This window comes from Idiotropiscis lumnitzeri, unplaced genomic scaffold, assembly GCF_059441095.1.
Source record: "Idiotropiscis lumnitzeri isolate Australia: NSW breed Sydney's pygmy pipehorse unplaced genomic scaffold, RoL_Ilum_1.0 HiC_scaffold_302, whole genome shotgun sequence".
In the NCBI taxonomy this organism is placed as follows: Eukaryota; Metazoa; Chordata; class Actinopteri; order Syngnathiformes; family Syngnathidae; genus Idiotropiscis; species Idiotropiscis lumnitzeri.
The window spans coordinates 55,001-79,570 of NW_028283840.1; the positions used below are offsets into that span (position 1 = coordinate 55,001).

The following is a 24,570-nucleotide window of genomic DNA, read 5'->3' on the forward strand; positions in this document are numbered from 1 at the left end:
GAATTAAATGGCCTAATTTGCTTGTGCAAAAATACATGCATAATATTAAAAGAATTATTAAAGTGGTATGCCATCAATAAAAACTGTCATATCCACCAACTATACCATTAGAATTCTCTGTTAGCATGCTAAACAGCCCTTAAAAATTTGGACCACAGTAACACTTGTGTACTACTTCTCTTCGGAATCAGAATAAGAATCAGAAATCCCTTTATTGTCATTGTACAGTGTGCAACGAGATTAGAGAGCTCCCCTCTCCAGTGCAATACAACAATAATTTAATCAAATATATAAATTAGATAAATAAGAGAATAAATAATGTGATGGAAAATAATACAAGATTGGATCAATAAAACACATTTCGTCGCTGTTTTGCAAGGTAAGGGTGGTCGTGTGCGTGTGTGAGGGTTCAGAATGGTGATGGCTCTCGGGAAGAAACTGTTTTTCAGTCTATTAGTCTTTGATTTGATGCACCTGTCGCGCCTGCCAGAGGGCACAGGTCAAACAGGTGTGAGTTCGGGTGAGTATTGTCCTTGACGATATTTAGAGCTCTGCTGAGGCACCGGGTGGTGTAGATGTCCGACGGGGAGGGCAGAGGGCACCCTATAATCCTCTGCGCCGTTTTGACTGTCCTCTGGAGCCTCACTCGGTCTGCCTCAGTGCAGCCGCCGTACCAGGTGGAGACACAGTAGGTCAGCAGGCTCTCGATGGATGAGTGGTAGAAGGCCAGCAGCAGCTTCTTGTCCAGGTTGAATTTACTGAGGACCCTCAGGAAATGCAGACGCTGGTAGACCTTCTTTACCCCTGCTGTGGTGTTGTGTGCCCAGGAGATGTAATCGGTGATCTGTACTCCCAGAAACTTGAATGTGTGGACACTGTCCACACATTCACCTTTGATGTAGAGGGGGGGTGGCACAGTCTTGTTCCTCCTAAAGTCGATGACGATCTCCTTTGTTTTTGCAATGTTGCGTTGCAGTCTGTTGTTCTCACACCAAGCCGTTAGTCCCTGGACCTCCTCCCTGTAGGCTGCCTCGTCACCTTTCGAGATCAGACCGACCACTGTCGTGTCGTCGGCAAATTTGACGTTGTTACGTGGGCCGGGCTGCAGTCGTAGGTGTAGAGGGCGTATAGGAGAGGGCTCAGCACACATCCTTGAGGGGAACCGGTGCTCAGCGTTCGGGTGGAGGACGTGTAGGGGCCGAGCAACACAGTCTGGGGTCTGTTGGTCAGAAAGTCCTTAATCCAGATGCGTGTGAGGGCAGGGAGGCCGAGAATGTCCAGTTTGGAGATGAGGATGTCTGGTATGATTGTGTTGAATGCCGAGCTGTAGTCCGCAAAGAGCATCCTGGCATAGCTCTGCTGTTGTTCCAGATGGCCCAGCACAACATGCAGAGCAGTGTCGATGTCGTCCTCAGTGGATCTGTTTGCTCGGTATGCAAACTGGTGGGGGTCCAGTGTGGGAGGAAGGCAGTCCTTGATGTGCTGGAGAACCAGTCTCTCGAAGCACTTCATGATGACTGGTGTGAGAGCAACAGGACGGTAGTCGTTCAGGAGGACTGCGGGTGACTTTTTGGGGACAGGAATAATGGTGGAAGTCTTCAAGCAGGAGGGGATGACTGCTTGAGCCAGGGAGCGGTTGAAGATCCTGCAAAAAACATGTGATAGTTGGTGGGCACTAGGGCTGGGCGATAAACCGAAAATTTACCGTTACCGAAATGTATTACAATGACCGACATAATTTTGCCCATGTCGGTAAATTCGGTGTCTAAAAAAAAAAAAAAAAAAAGAAAAAGAAAAGTTTTCTGTCTGCGGCGATGTTCATGCCTCTTTAAGACTGCTACAGCGCATGTCGTCACGTGACACATGCGCTGTAGAAGAATGTAAACAGAAGACGCGTTCGTAGCAGGCGATTCAAATCCTGAAGCGACTGACACGGCTGCAGCCGAAGTAACGTTAGTTGATATTGTTCCTGTCGCGCTTGTCCCGAAAAGAAATTCGACATCTGTCGTTTGGAAATGTTTTGGGTTCCATAAAGACGATGTTTGAGCAAAAGAACGTGAACTACAAAGTGCGTCGTAAGCACCTGAAACAGCGCGTCCAACCTTTTCTTTTTCACCACCCACAACACAACCATGCTGTTGACTTGGAGCTTGTGCTAAAAGTTCAAAGTGAGAATGAAGGTTCGACAATTGACAACAGTCCATAACGGAGGCGACACTATACGAGAGAACGTCTCAGAGGTGGACGTGATAGCCAAGCACATAGCTAAAGATAGAGGTCCTCTAGTCACAGTGGAGCGCACAGGATTTAAACGCCTCATGTACGTAAGCGACAAGAGGCACGAAAATATTTGTCGCAAACAGCACTTCCCGATATGGACAACATCGGGACGGGAGCGGAGACATGTCAAGCATTTTACATCCACATCCGACTTGTGACATGGATCCCCGTTTGAGCCTGAATGTGCGGTACATAGACGACAAGTGGCGACCGCCCACCAGAGTACTCGAGACAGCACATTTTCCTGATGAAGCACACTTGTTTATTTGGCATTGGCATTCCATTGACATTTTTTTCATTTTATTTAGCATTTTGTTTACAGGCGACTAGCTCCTCTGCACATGGCATTATTTATATTGTTTACAAGATACCTTTACACAAATCTAGACCTTTGCAAATTGCATTACAGCATCTCGGCTCAATATATTTGCAGAAAAACATTTTGTGAGAGGTACCCTTTTTCTCCTGTTCTTTGTGACATTGTTCAAGTCATGCAAAGCAAGCTATTTTGAATGTTTATTCAAATGATTTTAGTACTTTTATTTTTCATTGAAAGTAATGTGTACCCGTTGGTCAATTGAAAAAAAGCAGTTAATGTGCATTTCCTGCATTTATTTTGATTTTGGTCCGCAGGTGGAATTTATCGCGCATTTATCGTTATTGAGGTAAAATTGCCCAATTCATCGCGATATTGATTTTAGGTCATATCGCCCAACCCTAGTGGGCACATGCTCTGAGGACCTTGCCTGGTATTCCGTCGTGTCCAGTAGCTTTCCTGGGGTTAATAGCCAGGAGCACACGCCTCACATCGTGTTCCTCTATGGTGAGTGAGGTGGAGTTGAGGCATGGAGTGCGGGGGTGTGACGGTTGGGGTGAGTCAAAGCCAGCAAAAGAAGCACTTTAGCTCCTCTGCTAGCGCCGCACTTGGGTCTACAGATGTCATGCTGCCGCCTCGGTAGTTGTAGTTCTATAGACCCTTTCACACCTCCCGTGGTCTGTTGCTGGCAAGGTGGGACTCCAGCCTCCTCTTGTCGTCCGTCTTGGCTAGTTTAATGCCTTTTTTTACGTCAGCACGAGCCTCACGGTACAGGGCTCTGTCACCTGACCTGAAGGCAGTGTCGCGGGCCTTGAGGAGAGAGCGAACCTGGCTGGTCATCCAGGGTTTCGCGTTTGGGAAGGTCCGTATGGTCTTGTTCAGGGACAAAGTTTCCATGCAGAACTTGATGTAGTCCAGTACACATTGTGTGTAAACATCAAGGTCCTGATGAACAAAGAGGTCCCAGTTGGCGTCTTGAAAGCAGTCCTGTAATTCACTCATGGCGGTCTCCCGCCAGGTTTTCACAGTCTTTGTGGTGTGCCTGGATCTGCGTCTGAGAGGGGTGTACGCAGGTGTGAGCAGCAAGGACAGGTGGTCTGACTGGCCGAGGGGGGCGAGTGGGAAGGCTCTGTATCCGTGCTTGATGTTTGAGTACACATGGTCAAGAGTGTTGTCTCCCCTTGTTGGGCACTTGACATGCTGGTGGAACTTTGGGAGTACAGTCTTTAAATTGGCATTATTAAAGTCACCCGCTACTAAGTGAACGCCATCAGGGTGGGCCCGCTGTTGTTTATCGATGACGTACACGAGTAGCGAGAGCGACGTGCTAGTGTTAGCATCAGGTGGGATGTAAACAGTGGTGACAAGCACTACTGTTAGCTCCCTTGGGAGGAAATAAGGCCGGTATTTAACGGTGTATGTACTCGATGTTGGGGGAAGAGTGCTTCTCAACGATCACGCTGTAATTGCACCAGTTCCCATGCACGTAAACACAGAGCCACCCACCCCTGCTCTTACCGGTGTCTCTCGTTCGATCCGCGTGATGTAGCGAGCGCCCAGCTAGCTGGATGCTAGCGTCGGGAACGTTGGCATGCAGCCAGGATTCCGTGATGATGATCACACAGCTGTCTCGCACATAGCGGTTTCCCAGGATTTGTAATACCAGATCGTCGGTTTTATGGACTACGGAACTGGCATTGGTGAGGTAGAGACTCGGCAGTGGTTGCTTGTGGGGCTGCTGTCATAGCTTTAGTAGGACACCGGACCTGCAGCCCCGCTTCTGCTTCCTCTCTCTCCGTTGTCTGCGTCGCCTCCTGGTCCCGATGACAATCCACGGTGAGCCGGGCGGCCTCGCCAGTTCGGCGGGAATTTTGCGATCATAGCAAAATTCCTCTGAGATGGTCATTTTTTTATCAATATCCAATGTCCACGATGTCCTGACGGGTATATCAATACTGTTACAGTTAGTGTTAATAAGACCGAGCAAACGTAAATAAAAAGTAATAAAGAGCACTGGGAGGGAGAGCCGTGAGCCGCTGCGTCTATGCGCACCGCCATCTTGGCAAAAAAAAAAAAAAAAAGAAACGGCATCCCTTCCATCCCACATTCCAAAAACATGAGTGGTAGATTAATTGAATACTCTAAAATTGTCTGTAGGTGTGAATGTGAGAGTTAGTTAATTAGTTTGTATATTTGTACCCTGGCCAGTTAAAGGTGAATCCCACCTCTTGGCCAAAATCAGATGGGATTAAGCATGTGCTTGTGCTGTGACCCTAGTGACAATACACAATACAGACAATGGATGGATGGATTATTATTACCCCTTTGGACATTAGAACTTGTAAAAAGCAACAACCAAAATAAACAATTATAAAACGTACTTAAAATGGCGAGGTGTTGATTGGTTAACCCCTCGGCCCCCCTCTTCACCTGAGTGTGCAAAACATGCGGCTGCAAATCTGATGACACAACCACAAAGTCCATCATCAAACTGTGGCCAAGGGTGTTCTGGTGCCAAGTTGGACATATGGACAGCCTTCTGTCTGAACATGGAGTTCGTTATGGACAAGCAAAGAAGTCCAATAACAGAAGACCACATGGGTTCTGATCAGGGAAGGAGGTCTTCCCAATCACGCCCTTCCAGATCTCATTGCCCATGTGAACATTGAGGTCCCCAGCAGAACGAGGGAGCGCCTCGACCAGCTCACGCTCCAACACCAAAAAGGGTGAGCTGTCATTTTGTGCTTAGGCACAAACAAGAGCCAGGACCCGCTCCCACACCCAAAGCTAGAGGGAGGCAACCTTCTTGCCCACCGATTGGAACCCAAATGTTCAGGCATCAAGCCGAGGGGCAATAAGTATGCCCACGTCCGTTCTACACCTCTGACTGTGGGCAACTCCAGAGTGTGTTGAGGCAAGTCCAGTCCGACTATGTCAAGTCTAAACTTCTTTGCCTTGCACACCAGCTCAGGTTCTTCCATGTCCGTAGAGCTTGCTTTTGTAGCCGGGGTTCAGACCGCCAAGTTCCCCACCTTTGGCCGTTTCCCAGCACACAAAAACCTCATTGGCCTACCCACAGGTGGTGAAAGCACGGGAAGGGGGACCCAGATTGGCTCTCCGGGCTGAGCCTGGCCAGACTCCTTGGGTGCAGGACATGCCACCAGGTGCTTACTAACGAGCCCCACCTCCTAGGCCGGACTCCAGATAGGGGGCCCAATGACCCACGTCCAAGCAAAGGAAAATAAAGTCCATTTATGTTTTTCACCATAAGCGGTCATCTGAACCATGCTTTGTCCAGGTTTCTCACAAAGACCTGCTTGTAATGGGTGACCCTATCAGGGGCATAAGGCCTCAGAAATCACACGAAACCCCACCACCATGGTAAGGTGACGGCGCATGGAGGGGTCCATCAACCCCACTTAGTGACACACCTGAGGGCCTAAATGCTTAAGTTTATACAAGATCTTACCGCCAGGCCTGAGGATGGATCAATGAAGTCAGCCCAGAATCCTTTTCTTTGCAGAATGAAGCATATCTCCTTTGCTCCATCTACAAACTGCAAAGGGTATAGTTTAGTTAATGCGTATTTGCTCAAGCACCAGCCATTGGGATGACCGTTTATATTTTAGCATCACAGATATCCATTTTCAATCTAATGAAATTTATCTTAATAGCTTAAAAGAATCTTTTCAGTTCAAATGCAGTTCATGTGAGTGGTGCACACTACCTCTGTTGAAAGGGTATGGTAATATATTACAATACATAATATCATTGTCTCCAACGGCACTGTATCAATATGCCAAAACCAGGAGTCGATCTCGCTGGCCAATATCTAATTTTGCGAGTGCACGACTAATTTCTATTGTTTTTTACGTAATACTTAGCTTTCTCATTCTTGTTCAACATAATCAGAATCAGAATGCCCTTTATTGTCATTGTTCTCAGTGTGCAATGAGATGAGAGGACTGGGGAGTTGACCCTTTTTTTGCCTGTCAGTACTCCGCCCTCCAGTCGTGGCCTCATTCATAAACATGTCTGTGACGCAATAACATTCTTAATGCCCTGGTAACTTGTTTTTATCAAGATGCTGCGTTAATAAAAGTGTTAAGACAATCGCAAATACTGTACTAAATAGAGAAACTAACTATCTTGATAAATCATATGATGTTTACAACAATCTCCGCGTGTCACACGGCTGTAACATGGCTGATCTGATTAGCAGGGTGGAGGATGTAAACGGCAGATCGGAAAAGATTACGTCACATGTAAACAGGTGACCAGAGTACAACATGACACATTTGCCACAGGCCATTGATGGCAAAACCCAACAATAAAACATAACATACCTAGGTCGTTAGAATATACAAATTTTCAGGGCTAAAAAAAATGGGTTGTTAATATAGATGTAGTAACAATTGTGTTTTGCTGAGCAATGTTATTTCGGAGTTTTATGATATGCATCACGCTCGAGATTTCTCTCTCTCAGTAGACTGAAAAACAGTTTCTTCCGAGAGATATCTCCATGATGAACTCTCACAAACACACACAACCATCCTTACCTTGCAGAACAGCGACATGCGTTTTTGTTTATCCAATTTCGTGTTTATTTTCTATTTTATTATTTATTCTTTAATTTATCGAATTTATATATTGAATTAAATTATTGTTGTATTGCACTGGAGAGGGGGGCTCTCTAATCTCGTTGCATACTGTACAATGACAATAAAGGGATTTCTGATTCTCCCTCTGTCCCCCTCTCTTATTTTTTGGTACCTACCACATTTTGAATGTGCAGATGACATTATGCATACTAGATAAGCAAAACAAAACGTTTTGTATTCAGGTTAAATAAAAACAAAATTTAAAAATCAATTCAAATGATGATTTTAGTTTTCTTTAGTACAGTGCATTTCCTCAATTTTTTTCATTTGATTTCAGGCACTTCTATCTAAAAATGGATTGGTGCTCAAGAAACCTGAAATATGTTTACAAGTATTTCTTTTAATATTCATAGGTAGTTTCATAATAAAAGAGCAACTCGGCATAGTGTAATAGTTTTTTGTTTCATTCAAAATGCACAAAACATTTAGACACTTGCGCTAAACTTCAATATGTATTTTGTTTGTGGCTCGCTGCAGCATCTCACGAGCGCACAGAGACAAGCGTGGCAGCCATTAAAAAATATATATATATCCAATCGAATGGAAACCGGGAACTGAAAATCGAAAATTGAATCGAATCAAAGCTTGAGTGAATCGTTACATCCCCAGTTTGGAGTCTGTAAGAGTAGAGCTAATTTGCGTTATGCTGGATTTAGACAACACATCTTTTCTTCTAGATTAGAGCGCTACACACCATACACTGTTGCATCACATACTGAAACAGTTTCTACTGAGATGGCAATACATGTTGGGTTGAAGCAGTCCACCTCGGTCGGTCTTATCAATGTGAGGCGTTCTCTCAAAATAATAGCACTCGAAAGCCGACAAATAACGATCAGATTCCTATCGTTGTCATTTCTTGACACGTTTAAAGTTGCTCGAGGTACAATACGGGACGTGTAATCTTATTGATATTATGACAAGGAGTCCTGCCGTGCGGAATAATTTAGATAAACCTATTTTATTGAGACTAGTTTTTTTAAATATTAAATCGCTCTCATCAAAAGCCGTTAATTAATGACCTCATTAGCGACCATAATTTTAACATGATTGGTCTTTGCAAGACCTGGTTAAAACCAAATCAGTTTTTACCACTAAACGAGGCTTAGCCTCCAAACTTCGTGAGCACACATGTTGCGCGCCCTCGTAAGAAAGGCTGGGATGTAGCCCTCAATTCCGAATTTGATCTAAAACTTAGCCCTCGTTCTAGCAATTCCTTTAAAACATTTGTAGTTCTCATTATGAGATCCAATGCCGCGCTGCCGTTTTATCTTGCAGTTCTTTCCCGTCCCCATGGTTCGTAATTGGGCTTTTTAGATGAATTTGGTAACTCATGCAGGTAATATACTTATCATGGGCGACTTCAACATTCATATGAATCTCCCGTTGGAACCATTTACCGTGACGTTTCAGACAATAATTGATACTTTTGGTTTCATGCAACTAATAGATGAAGCAATACATACAAATGGTAATACTTTAGATTTGGTATTAACCCGAGGGTTAGCATCTTCGAACTTTGTATTACCATATACTACTGCTATATCGGACCATTACTTTATTAAATTTGAAGTCGTTCTGACCACAATCAAAGCTTTAGCAGGCGCAATATTAGCTCTTCAACCACCACTGCGCTCTCTGAGCTATTCTCTCTAGCAACCGCTTCGTTTCCTAATTATATTGGTTCGATAGATTATCTCACAAACAACTTTCATGCCACTCTGTTAAATGTGCTTGACTCCGTAGCACCTTTAAAAATTAAAACTCGTCCAAAGAGGCTGACTCTGTGGGTTACAGAGGAAACCTGCATACTTAAACTATCATGTAGGAAGCTTAAGCGCAAATGGCGTGGGACCAAACTTGAGGTTTTCTGTCAGGCATGGTGCGATAGTTTACTAATATATTAGGAAGCACTCGATTTAGCCAAAACTAATTATTCTCTAGATTAATTGACTGACATAAAAACAACCCTAAATATTTATTTGATACCGTGGCAATGCTAACACAACAGCAGCCAACCTCGGATAGGTCTCCCAATTTAGCTCACGATTTTATGCAATTCTTTACTCGGAAGATTGAGCGCATTCGAGATGAGATTAAAGACACTGTTCCTAAAATCCTGTTGAATTCCGCGATTAATTGTGTTAATAGGGGCATTAGTGCTGCTAACTGTTCGACAACCTGATCTCAATTTAAAGAAGTATCTCTTGAAAGCCTAACAAAATTGGTTAGTGCGGCAAAACCGACAACGTGTGCTTGATCCGCTTCCTTGCAAACTAATTAAAGAACTGTTTATGACCCTAGGACCATGTGTTTTAAATATAATTAATCTATCGCTGACCACGAGTATAGTACCAGCAGCTTTTAGGACCGCCCTTATTCGACCTCTTCTTAAGCAACCAAACCTCAACCCAGAGAGTCTCAATAATTATAGGCCGGTTTCAAATCTTCCGTTTATTCCAGAAATTCTTGAAAAAGTCGCGCGGCGCCAAAACCGGAAGTTTTCAAATGCACATTAAAAATATTACTAGAACTGCATTTTTTCGTCTGTGCAATATTGCTAAAATTTGTCCAATTCTATCAACTAGTGAAGCAGAAATCTTAATCCATGCGTTTGTTACGTCTCATCTCGATTATTGTAATGTTATGCTCTCGGGTCTCTCCATGTCTAGTATTAAAAGTTTGCAGCTAGTTCAGCATACGGCAGCTAGACTCTTGACTTGGACGAGAAAGTTCGATCATATTACCCCGATACTAGCCAATGTGCATTGGCTTCCGGTCCACTTAAAATGTGATTTTAAAGTTTTGCTACTTACCTGTGAAATATTGTATATTGAATACAACACTCAAGGACGTCTGGACACCCTTCCAGAAATCCTTTACCTTAGGACAGTCCCAAAAGACATGGTAGTGGTTGGCAATTGTTGAGCCGCAGTCTCTCCAGCATGGTCTGTCCACACCCTTGTATTTTTCCTGATATGGGGTCCTAAAGTATCTGATGATATTCTTCCAGCAATGTTCCCTCCAGTCCATAAAGCTGGTTGAGGAGCATTGGAAGGACCAGACGTCGCCCCATGCCTCCTCTGAAATCCTCAGTCCAGACTCCCTCTCCCATTTTTGTTTAACGTACAAAGTGTTGACAGGGGTGGCAAGGCGTAAAAGCCATGTACAATTTGGAAATTCTTTTTGCGGAAATCACAGACTTCGTTGTTTTTTAAATTTGGTAAAAGTTAGATCCGGTGGCTGAGAAATTGGTGCGCTTACATTCACGCGTAATATATGATCGTAGTTGCAGATATCTGTGAAATTCACTCTGGGTTATACCATATCTGTCTCGCAAGGCTTCAAAGCTGTGGATAGCGTCCTTGTGAGTAAGTGAAAAGAACATTGTGAGGCCATGTTTGTCCCAGAATCGTAAGCAAACCATCTAAATATCTTTAGCCTCTCGTGAGTCCCACAAAAACTCATCACCCTCTTCCAGACCCGAAGCGTGTGGGTCAACCATGGGTTCCCTACTTTAATCAAATGCTCCATCAAGCCCCTATCTACTATCGCAGCTTGGATAGGAAATTGAGATGATAGACCACACTCCAAGACTTTCCACGTAGCTGTGTAAGTGTCATTGTACCAGTAAAGAATAGGAGTTATTTGAGCAGCATAATATTAATTTCTTAATGAGGGGAGGCCCAAACCTCCACCTTCCTTCGGGAGTTGGAGGGTGGCATATCTAATCCTAGGTTTATGGCCCTGCCAAATAAACCTGGAAATCCACTTGTCCCATTCTTTAAATTGGTTCTCGCTAACCTCAACAGGCAAACTCCTAAATAGATAAAGCAGACGGGGGAGTATACTCATCTTAACCACGATTATCCTTGAACTAAGACTCAGGAAGGGCACCAAATTCCACCTGTGTATATCTGTCTTGAAATCGAGCGATATTGGTAGGTCATTTGCCCGGAAGAGTTCTGAGAGATCCTTACTTAGTTGTATCCCCAAGTATTTAATATTCTCATTTTCCCAATTTAATTTGAAGCCTCTCCGTAATGTCCCAGTGGCCGTAAAATTTAGGATTATCACCTGTGTTTTTAAGATGTTATCTTTGTAACCTGAAAGGTGACCAAATTTGGTCAGGGTGGACATCAACGAATTGAAACGAGCTCTCTGGCTTCCCCCTGACAGACCAGTACATTATCAGCAAACATTGCCACTTTGTGTTCGACTCCTAATATAGCTACACCTTTGATATCTATATTTTGTCTCATCATTTGGCCAAGTGGCTCTATAAGCAAATCAAAGAGGAGAGATGAAATTGCGCATATATTTTGTTGATTTCCCCCCCGAGCTCATCATATTTCTGTTTTGGAAAAATGTTTTGGGCCTCTTGTATGTAAATATCATCAATTTCCCCTTGTAGTTTTCTGATTTCCTGCGTTGTGGTGGGATTTGGGTTGTTTAGATCTTCCCCCTCCTTCAACTTTGTCTGTAGATCTGCAAGTTTCTGCCTTTTGAGGCGTTTAAGATGGGAGTTTATGGAAATTAAGTTGCCCTTCGTTACAGCTTTGGAATAGCGGGGGAGAGTTCTCCCGTGTTGTTTACATCCCAAAATACCTTCATGTCTTCCTTAATTTTAGATACTATAGCAGGATCCTTCAGTATGCTAAAATTTAATTTCCACAATGAGGATAGTTTTTTTCTATCCATCTGCAAAGTCAGGGATACAGGGCTGTGATCAGACAGGTCCCTTGTAAGAATGTCACAGTGTTTGACTTTATGTCTATATTAAAACATAAGAAAATAATCAAGTCTAGCATAAACCTTAAATGAGTTAGAATAGTGAGTGTAGTAACAATGATGGCCGGTGTCCTGCAGGTTTTCCATCTCTCCCTGATGCAACACAGCTGATTCAAATGATCAGATAATCAGCAAGGTCTGTAGAAGATAGACAACGATCGCTCAGGAGTGTTGCACCAGGGAAAGGTGGAAAACGGGCAGGACACCGGCCCTCGAGGAACTGGATTGAAGACCCCTGGTTTAGATAATATTTTGTTTGTCTTGATCGCATTCAGAATTCCATTCACATTAAAAGAAACACCTTTCACTTGTTCACTCTGCATTTGGTCGTAGCACCAGTCCGTTTATCAAACCCCAAAAGCAGCTGGCACCGCCCTCCAGGAATAGACACAGGAAATATGTAGAAAAGAAGGAATAAAAAACAAAAAACAACAAAAAAAAAACAGAACGAAAAGCTGAACAAGCAGAACAAAGTTAAGAGTCTAACCACTCCTATCTGCGCTTCCAGCAGTGGTGTTGTTCCACTGCCCCCCTCAACTTTTGAAGGAGTGCCCCTATCTAAATCTTGTAACAGGGGGCCTTCTACTGTGATGACACTTCGACTATTGCTAATCAACATAATTTTTTTTCCCGACATTTTCTGCATCCTACCATAACGTAAAAAAAAAAACCAACATCATTCTAGTTCTCTTCCCGTCTGCATACTAGCAGCTTCTCCTTGAATCCCGTCGCCTCCCGAGTCTGCCGATGACGCCTGCCGGTACTCTCTTGCCACGATGCGCACCTCCGTAGTTTCTCGCTGAGCATAGCCGGTTGTTTCAGCACAGTCACCGGGAGCCCTCGTCTCGCCATATCCGCAGTCGCCTCCTCCACCGTGCCGTAGATCTTCACTCCTACGTCATAAATCACTTTCAGGCGTGCTGTTAAGAGTGTCCGGAACCGCAGGTTCATGTCCTTCAGAAACCTTCGTGCTTCAGTGTACTCCTTTCTCGTGGCCATGATTTCCGGTGGGTAGTCGTGATTGATGTTCACTTTATTTCCTTTCCACACAAATCCCTTCTTCTGCCATGCAAGACGCAGCACCTCCTGTTTGACTGTAAAGCATAAAAAGCTCACTAAAATTGATCGGGGCTGGGCGACATCCGCTGGGGGAGATGGCTCTGCCCTGTGCGCCCTCTGTATTTGCAGTGTAGTCGAGTCGGGAATTTCCAAACTTGCCCTAAGTAGCTCATCCACAAAGCAAATCATGGATTGAGATCCCGACTCCACACCTTCCGGAATGCCGTATATTCTCCATCCTCGAGTACGCCTCCAGAGAAAGCATTTTAGAGTTCAGTTTTTCTTGCATTATCACCGTCCCGTCCAGTACTTCGAAGTTTTGTAACTTGTCTTTGTGCCCAGCAACTCTGGTTTCAACTTCGTCAAGTCTCGCGTTGGCTTTATCCAGCTCTCCTCTGATGTCTTGGAGTTGCGCTTTTGTGTATTTTGGGAATTCTTTCACTTCTTTTCTGATGTACCTTAGCTCCTTCTGCAACATCAGCAGATTCACCTCTCCTTCATCAATTTCATAGCCCGAGGCGGGCAAGGCCCTAGCGCTGGTGGAGCTATCGTTAGCTTCATCTGTTAGCTGCATCCCGTCGTCTTGAACTTGTTCTGTTGGTAGTTTCTTACCCCTGTTGTTCTTTTTGGACGTCATCGGTGCCCCCTTACAACTCATCTTTGTCTAATTCACTGTAGATTGATTTCACTTAAGGGCAATTTTCACATTTTCCTCGGGAGCGTTCAGATTAAGCGCCCATCCCTTTCGATCCGAAACCGGAAGTCTTCAATTATATTCTATATTAGCAATATGTTAATGTAGCAAAAATGACATTGTGTCTGTGTACATCAAACACACAGGCGTGCGTGTGCCAACTACTGCTGGATTGCAAACACGGTTGAACGCGTCAGAAATTAAATTAGGCATCAGCCACAACGTGGCTTTCACTTCCTTTCTCGATGATTGCGCATCCCCGCCTCCAATGAATGGGAGGTTTGCATCTCAAGTGTTTGTCAGTGAAATGTGCCGTAACTTTAGCACTCGTTGGGAACACCAGGTAACCATGACACCCTATCTCATTACCCACAATGCTTCCACGGATGACCCGGATCTCCGCGAGTGCGCATGTGCTCTAGTAATTGGCAAATGAAGCTTTTATGAACCACTGAACCATTTGAAGCAATTGGTTCAAAATGTTTTGAAGCTTTAAAGCTTTAGTGATAAAATATCTGGTGGCGAAAAACTAGAACTGCAGTCAAATACTAAAGAGGCATTTAGACATTAGCACGTACACACGGAAACAATGATTGGATACCTAGTTCTTTACACTAAAAAATGTTTTTGAGTACTGTGACAGTTTTTGAGTGAATAGATGGCTCATACCTTGTTTAATGTTGAACTAAGAAATGTGAATGTCATTTCATTATTTTTTCCTGAAGTCTCAAGTAAACTAAAGTGTGAAACAACATTATGCTAAGAAATTGTGACTCATATGTTAACATACTAAAGTATAAACATTTGTGCATACACAAAAACTAGTATATGCATTCAAAGATTTTCATTTAAGAATATTATTTCTTCCAGTCTTTGGAATTGGACGGTTTCTTTTTAGTTTACTAGAGTTCATTTAGAGAAAGAAACAGTTATTGCTTCGGAGGTCACAGGTCATGTGTTTTCTCCAGACTGAACGGAGCGACGGAAAAGTATTCCGAGGCAATTTTATTTCTGTGTTCGAAAAATGCGCTGGAGCTTCGGTTTCAGAGTGCCTTAGGCAGGCATACAGCCGGCGGGTAAAAGCGCGAGACGAGGCAGTTTCAAGATAAAAGCAATACGGGAAATAAATAAATACATAAACGAGTCGTTGACTACATAAATTCATTGTCGACAATGTGGATCGTCGTCGTCGTGATTAGTCAAGTAATGTTGGCAGTCCTTGTGCCGAGCCTTGCTGATTTATCTGTGTCCCCTCGGTTCATTGTCATTGCATCCCCTATAGAAGTGGCGGAACAGCTTTCACTTTCAAGTGTCACCTTCACCAGGAGCTCAGGGTCTCTGTGCCTACCTTTTGTTGTTGTGTGTTCAGGTTGCTGAAAGACCAAACCACTGCTGAGCAGCTGCATGGAACCTGTCAGGTGGAGCATTCTGAATACCAGAGTGCCATCCAATCACCTATTGTATGCATGTCAATGAGGGGCGCGGCTTTGCTCACACAAAGAGTCATTTGAGGAAGCCTGCATGTTACCCACACTGGTGTTTAAATGCTTTTTGACATTTTCCATGTTTGTGTTGAGAAAATTAATCGCCTTATCAGCAAATTGGAATTAGCGTCCTCATGTTTGTATTTGTCTTGTAACATAAGGTGGCATGTGTTGTGAGCCTGTTCAGCTTTTTCCCCATTGTTAAAAAAGTAGATCATCCTCAATTTCTGTAGTTTTAGATTGTGTCTGCAAACAGTCTTCCTTTAGTCGGCTTGCATAAGATTTTGACCGAATTTAGTTAGAAAAATTTAGTTACAAAAAGCACATACCTGGTACCGGGCCATCATCATAGGTGTGCCTAAGTTGATATGCAACATCTAATGTTACGTGCATCAAAGTAGTATGCTGAAGCAGACACTAAATGTATTTTAGTGGGGCTATGATGGCTATGAATATTTTCTGTTCAGTCATTAAAGGTTTAATGAATAACAATAACATGTTGTTTCCTTTCCTTTTTTTAGTTCAGTGATCATTGTTTAATGGTGATACCAACAATATTGTCAGTGTTTGTATGTTTGTATTAGCTCACCTTGTCAAGCAATCGATCTCTCTCTTCTTCAACAGTAGAACACCATGCTGTCATGTCGTTCTTTGTCTTTTGAGTCACTGTGACCACTGTCACATGAGCGCCTGGAGCCTCAGGAAACAGGAATTGCAGATCTAGAGAAAGAGAGATAAACAACACTATGGACAACAAGAGATTTCAGTTTTTTTGTTATTTTTTTCGTTTTTGTTTTTAAAGAAGATGGCAGTCTCTACGTGTGGGGCTCTGGGAAATTATAAGAAGTCAAGGTAATATAATTGATGCATAATTGAGAACCACTGAAATGAGTAGTAATGTAATAGTAAATCAGCGATTATATTGATCCTACACTAAAGTGGGCAGATGAAATACATAAAATACTATGTTACATAAAATACTATGTTTTCGGAAAATGTCAATTGAGCCTCAACTTACAGTATTACAATACATTTGCAGAAAAGTGTCAATAAATTACCTTGCTTTAGTTTTTCAGGGCATGACTGTACGACACACTCCACGGATGAGTTGTCAAAATCCTGGTTTGCTTTACTGTTATTTTGAGTTGTGGCTGCATTATCCTGCACATTCATAAACACACACACAAACACACACACAAAGAAAAACCAAGTGTTATGGTTTATATTTTTGTTTGGTTTGTTTGAAGTTTTGCTGTAATTCAAAATCACAATTACAGATAAATAGTCACATCACATATATCACTGCCAATTAAAATGCCTTGTTTTATCACATAGTCTTTCACAAAAAAAAAAAGAGAATATACTGAGAATATACATGTATACATACAGCGAAGGCCTTGACCGCTTGCCACCGAAAATGAACAACACTATGGCCAACAAGAAATATATAAATATATATCAGTGGCGGGCGGTCAAGGCCTTCTCTGCAGGCCTAATATAATCAAGAAAAAAATATATAATTTTCTTCATTTTCATGTCATATTCTATCCTAGTGTTGTATTTTGAGGTGAGAGTTTTTATCCAATCAGAATTCCGCAAGCTCGTGTTGTCAGGCAGGTTTCACAATTCCAGTAGCACGCAGTATTCTTTCAGAGGCCTTCAGATACAGTCATGCAGGCATCTGTTCAAGTCGATGGGCTTTCAGATTTTATCGAAAGTTGTAATAGCCAATCATATCCCTTGTTGGTTACAGTAAGCCTTCTATATGTATGTATGTATGTATGTATGTGCGTGCACCTAAGGCTGATTTTAAACAATGCATTTAGTTTGTATAGCACTTTTCCATGACACCCATAGATCCAGAATTTAAGAACAAGAAAAAAACTACAATCGTAAGACATGTATTTGTTTTATTGCTTTACATCAGATCATGTCATGATTGATTCAAAAGGAGAGAAAAATCACTCATTTTAATGTTAAAAAAAACAACAACAGTTTCTCCCTTCATCTGTACAGGTAAGTTGTTGTTTCTGTTGTTAACTTGTGGCCACTGTTACGGCCTTTGGCTAGGGCCCACCTACATGGCCACACCCCTTCTTTCTGTGTTGGATCTTGCACCTTTTGAACAAAAGTAAATGGACTAGTTTCCTGTTCGTTCCTCATTGGTGACCTGGTTTCCCGCTCATTCCTCGTTGGTGGACTGCTTTCCCGCTCGTTCCTTGTCGATGGACTGATCTCCTGCTCGTTCCTCGTTGGTGGACTGGGGTCCCGCTCGTTCCTCGTTGGTGGACTGGGGTCCCGCTCGTTCCTCGTTGGTGGACAGGTTTCCCGCTCATTCCCAATGGACAGCCCTATCAACGAGCTCCACCTTTTGCAGCTGGGACCAATAAAAGGACCTCGGTTTTGCTGCTCAGGGCGGCTGGGACTTAATAGTGCAGTTCGCCTTGCTTGCGCGAGTTGTGTCTCTCGCTTTGTGTGGACTTCGGTTAATTTTGAGACACTTGCTATTGTATACCTATATACATTTGTAAAATGGTTAATACCTTTTTGTTAAACTCTTTTGTTTCAAACCTACCCCTCTTCTTTTACTAAGAATAAATTGTCAACTCTACTTCCAAACCAATTTACAACATGGTCTGTGTTACTTCCCTCCTTCCCTTGCAGAGCCGGTCGTAACAGCTACAAGAAAAAAACCTCTGGGTTGAGAAAAACATTGCTGAAGCTCATTTATAGTGCAAGAATTGTGTATGTTGCAGTAGTGCTTCTACACACTAATTATAAAGATCTTTTTTGAATAATTCATGAACACCCAACTTTAGAGTTCCTGATAATCCATCCATTATCCAAGCCGCTTCTCCGCAGGTGGGTCGCGGGGTGCTGGAGCCTATCCCAGCTGTCTTCGGGCCAGTGTTGTTTTTGGCAGGCATTTTAGATTTAGTCTTAGCCATTTGGACGAAAATGCCTATTCGGATTTTTGACATTTAGTCGTTCCTATTCGTGATAGTTGTAGTCCAATTTTTTTTTTTTTAAGAAAATTCAAAAAGGTCTAATTTTAGTCGACAGAAACGCAAAAAAAAAGGTTTTAGTCTAGTTTTAGTAAATTTATTCTATGAAAACTCAAAAAGGATTTAGTCTGTTTTGGTCAAAAATAGGAATACAAGGTTTCCATCCAATAGCAAAGACTTTCTGATCTACTATTAAGGATTATGCATTACAAACAGATAACGTAACAGTGGAATCAATGCTTATTGCTTGAAAATAAGCCAAGAGAACCAAAGCATTTTTCTGTCAACTATTGGCTTTATTCTACTTAAAGCAACATAAAATAAAAACGTTTTAACAACATTCACTTGTTCTGTAATACAGTAGCACAAGTACAAACTCTATCAAACATACGTCTTGTTTACTTGCAACAGCTTTCTGTTAGCAGAAACAAGTAGCCTACCGATTGTCGCTGTCGCCATGGTCCGTCAAACAAAAGCGTGTCAGTGTGTGTGAGCAGAGACAAATGACCGCAGACGTGTACATGTTTTGTTGTGCTAGTGTGTGCAACGGTATGTGCGGCGCATGCGCCCTGCGTGTTGTCCCGATGGTGGACGAGCCCAAATGTGGATAGATTGCACCAGCATTGCATTTTTTGAAGGACAGATTACTTGTACAATAGGAAGAGATGTCATAAATTTTGAACGTTGTTTTTGTCATCAACGAGCCGCGTTTAGCTCGTCATTGTCTCGTTAGTGTCATGAAAAAAAAAGGGCGTTAACGAAATATTTTCATCATCTTTGACGAAAAACAACACTGCTTCGGGCAGTAGGTGGGGTACACCCGGAACGTTAGAGAACTTGGTGCAAGGACACCTACGAACTACCGTAACACCAGGTGGCAGGAGAGCTACGAGTACCAGAACATCAGTGTACCTAGCCCTTCTGAACACCTACCCCGTGGTTCAGACCTACCAAGGAAACATTGGGTCGCGCTCAATCGAGCGCGCTCTCAGGTTGCCAAGACGGGAGACAACCTGCACCGATGGGGATTCGCCGACTCAGCAAGATGCGAGTGTGGCGAAGCCATCCAAACCCTCGACCATCTGCTTCGACACTGCCCAGCAGGCCCAAGGTGCTCAGAAGAAGACCTACGAGATGCCACCGATACTGCCATTCGCTGGGTGGAAAGATGGGCTGATAAGCTATGAATGAACCCGGAACGAGTTGCCAGCCAATCGCAGGGCACGTGTAAACAAACACTCACAATTGCACCTCGGGACAATTTGTAGTGTTCGATCAACCTATTATGCATTGGGATGTGGGAGGAAACCCAAGAACCCGGAGAAAACCCACGCACAGGGACAACATGCAAACTCCACACAGGAAGGCCGGAGCCAGAATCAAACCCTGCACCTCCGAACTGTGAAGAGGATGTTCTAACCAGTACGCCACTGCGCCACCAGTTCCTGATAATATTGATTGATTGTGACATACGGAAAAATTCAAGGAGATGTAGGATATTGCCTCTTCCAAATACAAATTTGTGACTGGTTGGCTTACTGTGGTTAAATAATGTAGGCTAAGCAGGTGTAGTCAACATTTCATGTTTAGTTGTGCTTCGTGAGACTTTAGTACAGACTGGGACAAAGTAGCATCATAACTTTCTTAAAAACAATGTCAGATTATACACGTTTAAATGCATCACTTTGCCGTTTTTTCCATCTTTTTTGCATTTTTGTTATAAAGAAACCACTCACACAAGCATATTAAAAAAGCCCAAAGAGGAAACCTGGTCAGATTATTGCTCGCATGAACAAAACTGTTCTAATCTATAAATGGTCCCACTAATCAGTCAACCAGCATGTATTTTTCTGGTCAAAAAACATGACTCTTGCCCGCTTCAGCCAAACAAATTATTGTGAACTACATGATACTTTGTGCTGCTGAGCTAATAGGAGCACATACAATGCAATACAATACAACTTTATTTATATAGCGCATTTCACAACAGCTGACAATAAAATGACTGGCTAAGCCAATTTCTTTGTCAATGCTGTTATGTACAAAAAAAAACACAATATTGCGATTTATTTTAAGGAAGCTTTTATTTTTAACTAGGAGTTTTTTTTACAGTATTGTGAGATTTTTTTATATAGCCAAACTCCCCACAATAGTTCGAGAATTATTGTATCGTGAGGTTCATATCGTGATATTGTATCGTGACAATTGCACAGGCCTGAATAGCTACCGTTTGACTCTACTTGGAAACTTGTATTTTACATGTGCAGTAGGGGCAACTGTTAGAACTGTTATTATGATGAAAGATCTGTGATACATTGTACTGTACTTACTAAAAATTCTTTGATTTGCAGTCCAGAAATGCATTTCTTGGGGCTCGATGGGATATGCAGCATTTCTGGGTCCATCTTTTTTGTCAGTCTCATCTTTTGTTCTGAAACCGGCAAACATTCGATCCCTACATTACCAGGAATAAAGTACAGCTGGTCTTTGACATGAAAAGGTCCCATGATGTCATCACGCTGCAATCTAAGTGGTCCTGAAACAGAAAGCAACCACAACTGTACTTAGATGAACACTGTTTCTTGCAAACCACAGTACTAGCGATAGACCGTTTATCGGCCAGGCCAATTGTCATGGCCGATATTTGGCATGCTGCCGACTATCTGCATCTGCCTTTTTTTTTTTTTTTTTTTTTTAAGAATTTAAAGGGAAATAAAGTAAAAGCTGGTTTAATTTGTCTTTTTCTCTCTCTGCTCATGAGCACTCCCTGCACACCGCCAACAGCACCATCTGATTGGTTGCTTTTGCAGCCAATCAGCAGCAGTAAGCTGCCAGTTTGCTTTTTTATCTCGAGACACACGAACTACAGGAGTCCCGCAAGCAGAGGACGGTAAGGTAATAGACTGCAGAAATTCTAATAAATGTCAGTGTTGTGTTTGGGCTTGTTTCAGCAAACGGTCCATTTAAATGTTGGGTTATGGTCGGAGGCTCAGGTGATTATGATTCGTTTCATCTGGTGCATGTCTCACGTGACAGCCCTTTATTTGACACGCGAATGTCACTTTGTCTCTGGGGGCTCACATGACAGCCCTTTATTTGACAAGCGAATGTCACTTTGTCTCTGGACTCGCACCGCAACACTTGACCCAGTGTACAGCCAACTGGTAAAATACGTCTCTATTTTTTTTAAGTTCCGGTGTTGTATGCAGTGCGCGCCCCTCGATTGCTGTCTCAATACCTGGCGATTCTTTACAGTTTACGGGAGTGCAGAAATGACGTGCCGGTCGAGACTGTCCTTTGTTACCATTGTATTAGTCGTTTGGGGGGGGATTCTATACTTTAAACACTGCGATTGTTCATGTAAGCTTAAATTGTTTGGTGGATTTTAAATCGGCAGGTGAGTGACTTCCTGATAACGAAGGTATCATGGGAAATGTAGTTGTCTTGTGGCGGGACGCATATGACTCGCATATTTAAAAGTGAATATAATTGAGTGCAGATGGTATTAGTATTGTTATTAGTATTAGTATTATTATTGTTATTATTATTAGTATTAGTAGTAGTAGTGAAATCAATTTTAACAATTCGCGCCCCCCCAACACAATTTTTTTTTACATTTCGTACTAATGTACATGTTCTTTGTAAATTAATGTTAGATTGTCAATAAAACATCCCTTAACAAAGCTAAATTAATAAATATATAATTTTGAGACTATTGTGAGGATCTCGAAACTCAGTACTCGGTGGTGCAAATATTGATGAGATGATAAATATTTACTATACGTTTTTTTTTTAACTTTATTTACATGAACAACCGTAATTAATACGTACATAATATAAAAAAGACAAATAGAGCCAGGGGGATTTGAAACAAAAATTCTATATAAATAAAGCAACAGTTTTCATGTTTACTACACATTTTTTTTGGTTTACAATACGTTTGACGTCGAACCTCTTCGTTGTGATGACGTCAGCTATTTCCGTGTTCCAGCCTGAGAGCGTCTGCTAAATTGCTAACGAAGCCGTCGTCTTATTTTATGTTTAGATACGTAATCGTTGCAATACAACATTTCTGTTCGTAGCTGCTGGCTCTCCACCCAAACGCGGTCCGAGTCAGACTTCTGTTAAGTCAAGCATACATCGAAGCAATTCATTTTAGCGCTTAGCGCCTCCTTGCTCGCCTCCTCGTTTAGAACGCTACTTGTTTGCGGAGTCGTTTATTTGCCATCACGTAGCTTGTTGCTTCTGCTGTGCGCGGACTTGCATATAGTTAAAATAAAGTCCGTTCTTCTGCGGCCCAAGATAGCTTGGCGCAGTGCATTAAAGTAGCGGCGAAAGAAATCACTTCCGGGTCAACGAGTGACAGGGCGACGCTTCTTTTTTTAATCAGTACTGCGTGACAGGGCAATTCACCACATATTGGCTCAAAGCCTCAAATCAGTCTTGAAAGAACACGGCTGCCTGTCTTCTCTGGTGACATGACGGACTATTATCAGTGGAAGACTGAGTGGGCGGAGTTGGAGCTGCTAGGAAATCCACTGAGGACTACAGGTTCACGCGGTTCTATCTCTTGGCAAGCCTTGGAGACAAGGTAACGAGAGGCCTGGTCCTGTCCAGCTGCACTACGCCAGATGAGATGTTCAAGCGAATGAACAATCGTTTTGGTAGTAAAGCAAGAATTGTGCTGAAAATAGCTGAGGAGATCGAAAGGCTGCCCCCTGTGACTGGAAACAACCCGAGGAAAGCAATTGAGTTGATCCAGACAATGGAGCGAGCTCTCAGCAACCTGGTCATCCTGGGGGAGGAGGGCATCTTAAAAACAACGGAAAGAACTACCTAGCTCTATAAAGCAGCGGTGGCTCGAGCATAAGGCTGACCCAGTGAATAGTTTCGATCCGCAGAACCACTTTGACTCTCTGCTGTATTTTCTGCAGAAGCAGGAGGCAGTGTTGGAGGAATTGGACAAGCTGGATGGGAACCTTGGAGAAGGTAGTCATGCAGTGAAAAGCCCAGCTGCAAAGACCATCAAGAAAGCATTCTCAAAAGCCACATCAGGTCAAAAAGAGTAATCTCAGTCAAAGCCAGAACTGGGCTCATGCACCGCCTCCTCTGATGGAACACACGCTGGCAGACTCTTCCCTTGCAAAGCCTTCAGGGAGATGAATGTACAGAAGAGGAATGTCCATCTTGAGACTCATGATATAGGCAGTCAGTGCCTGGGCCTCCGCCTGAAAGATAGCCAGTGAAACAGAAGGTTTCTCTTTACTAAAAGAGAATGCAGAAAAGAAGAGCCCCATCATTACCTGGTCTGCCCCAGGTACACACCTCAAGAAAGACATTACAATAGTGAGGAGCAAACCCTCAAGAAGTTAAAAAAAAAGGGACTTGGACTGACCAGTAAACAAGTGGAGCTTCAAGCAAAGGTAGATCCCGAGTTAAGAAATGAATTCAGAAAAGCATTCTCCAACAAGACCTCAGCTATTACTTGCATTGCTGGAAGTGGGCCAGAGTGACAACCAACTCTGGCCAGCTAATTGGCACTCTCATCGATCTTGCATCGGACACCAACTATATAACCCACAGCGCTGCACAACGGCTTGGATTGCTAGGTGACAGCATCCAGTTAATTGTCTATGGCATAGGAGGAGTGACAAAGACCGTCGGTAGGTGCTTATTTTGTAAAGCCTTAAGCTTGACGCTCCACGCTCCCTTCCTTGTTGTCCATTTCCTTGTCCGTAAAAAAGGCGTTCCACACAATCCTCTTGATATTGTTTGGTTTTCTTTGGCAATTAGTTTGATCGTTCTAAATCAGTTCAGACAGTGACAAAACAAGAATGATGTGTCCACAAATGAATCAAGAAGGCGTGGTAGTATTATGGTATCGTAAGAGCTAGAGAGCGAGATCAAGAGAGGTAAAAAAAAAATGTGTGGCTCTACTCCAAGTCACCTGACCACATTACTGCCACTACCACACAGATCCTTCCGCCTAATATAGTCTCAAACAGGTGTGTAAGTAATTAATGTCTCCTTTTATGGGAACAAACGTAAAGCAGTGGAAGCAACCTTCAGGAATATTGAGGCCTGGCTGGCGAAAGAACCACGAGATGGTATCAAGAGGCACAGCCATCAAATTCACCAGGCAACAGATCGAGGATTGGGAGGGACCAATCTGGTACATCAACCATCTGACTGCGCCAAATCCTTGCTCCAACTCAACGCCAATTAGGGTTGTCTGGAACAGTAGTCAGGAATTCAAAGGAATGAGCCTGAACGACCTACT

The 24,570-nt window shown here is 43.0% G+C and overlaps 1 protein-coding gene and 1 pseudogene across 7 annotated transcripts in view; one reads left to right on the plus strand and one right to left on the minus strand.

Annotated features, from left to right (window-relative positions):
• The window catches only part of LOC148314415 (cobalamin trafficking protein CblD-like), a 52,717-nt gene that overhangs the window by 8,814 nt on the left and 19,333 nt on the right, over window positions 1-24,570 (minus strand). For 3 of the 7 annotated variants that reach the window (XM_088287677.1, XM_088287680.1, XM_088287678.1), the window contains exons 2-6: window positions 20,621-20,826; window positions 16,344-16,446; window positions 15,875-16,005; window positions 15,150-15,212; window positions 6,066-6,152 (exon numbers count right to left, since the gene is read on the minus strand). In XM_088287677.1, the coding sequence (XP_088143803.1) occupies window positions 6,066-6,152; window positions 15,150-15,212; window positions 15,875-16,005; window positions 16,344-16,446; window positions 20,621-20,826 (590 nt within the window). Of the gene's footprint in view, window positions 1-1,317; window positions 1,646-6,065; window positions 6,153-15,149; window positions 15,213-15,874; window positions 16,006-16,343; window positions 16,447-20,620; window positions 20,827-24,570 lie in introns of those variants that run through there. The other 4 variants (XM_088287681.1, XM_088287682.1, XM_088287676.1 and 1 more) reach the window with 3 other exon arrangements.
• LOC148314416 (uncharacterized) lies at window positions 8,507-9,442 on the plus strand (annotated as a pseudogene).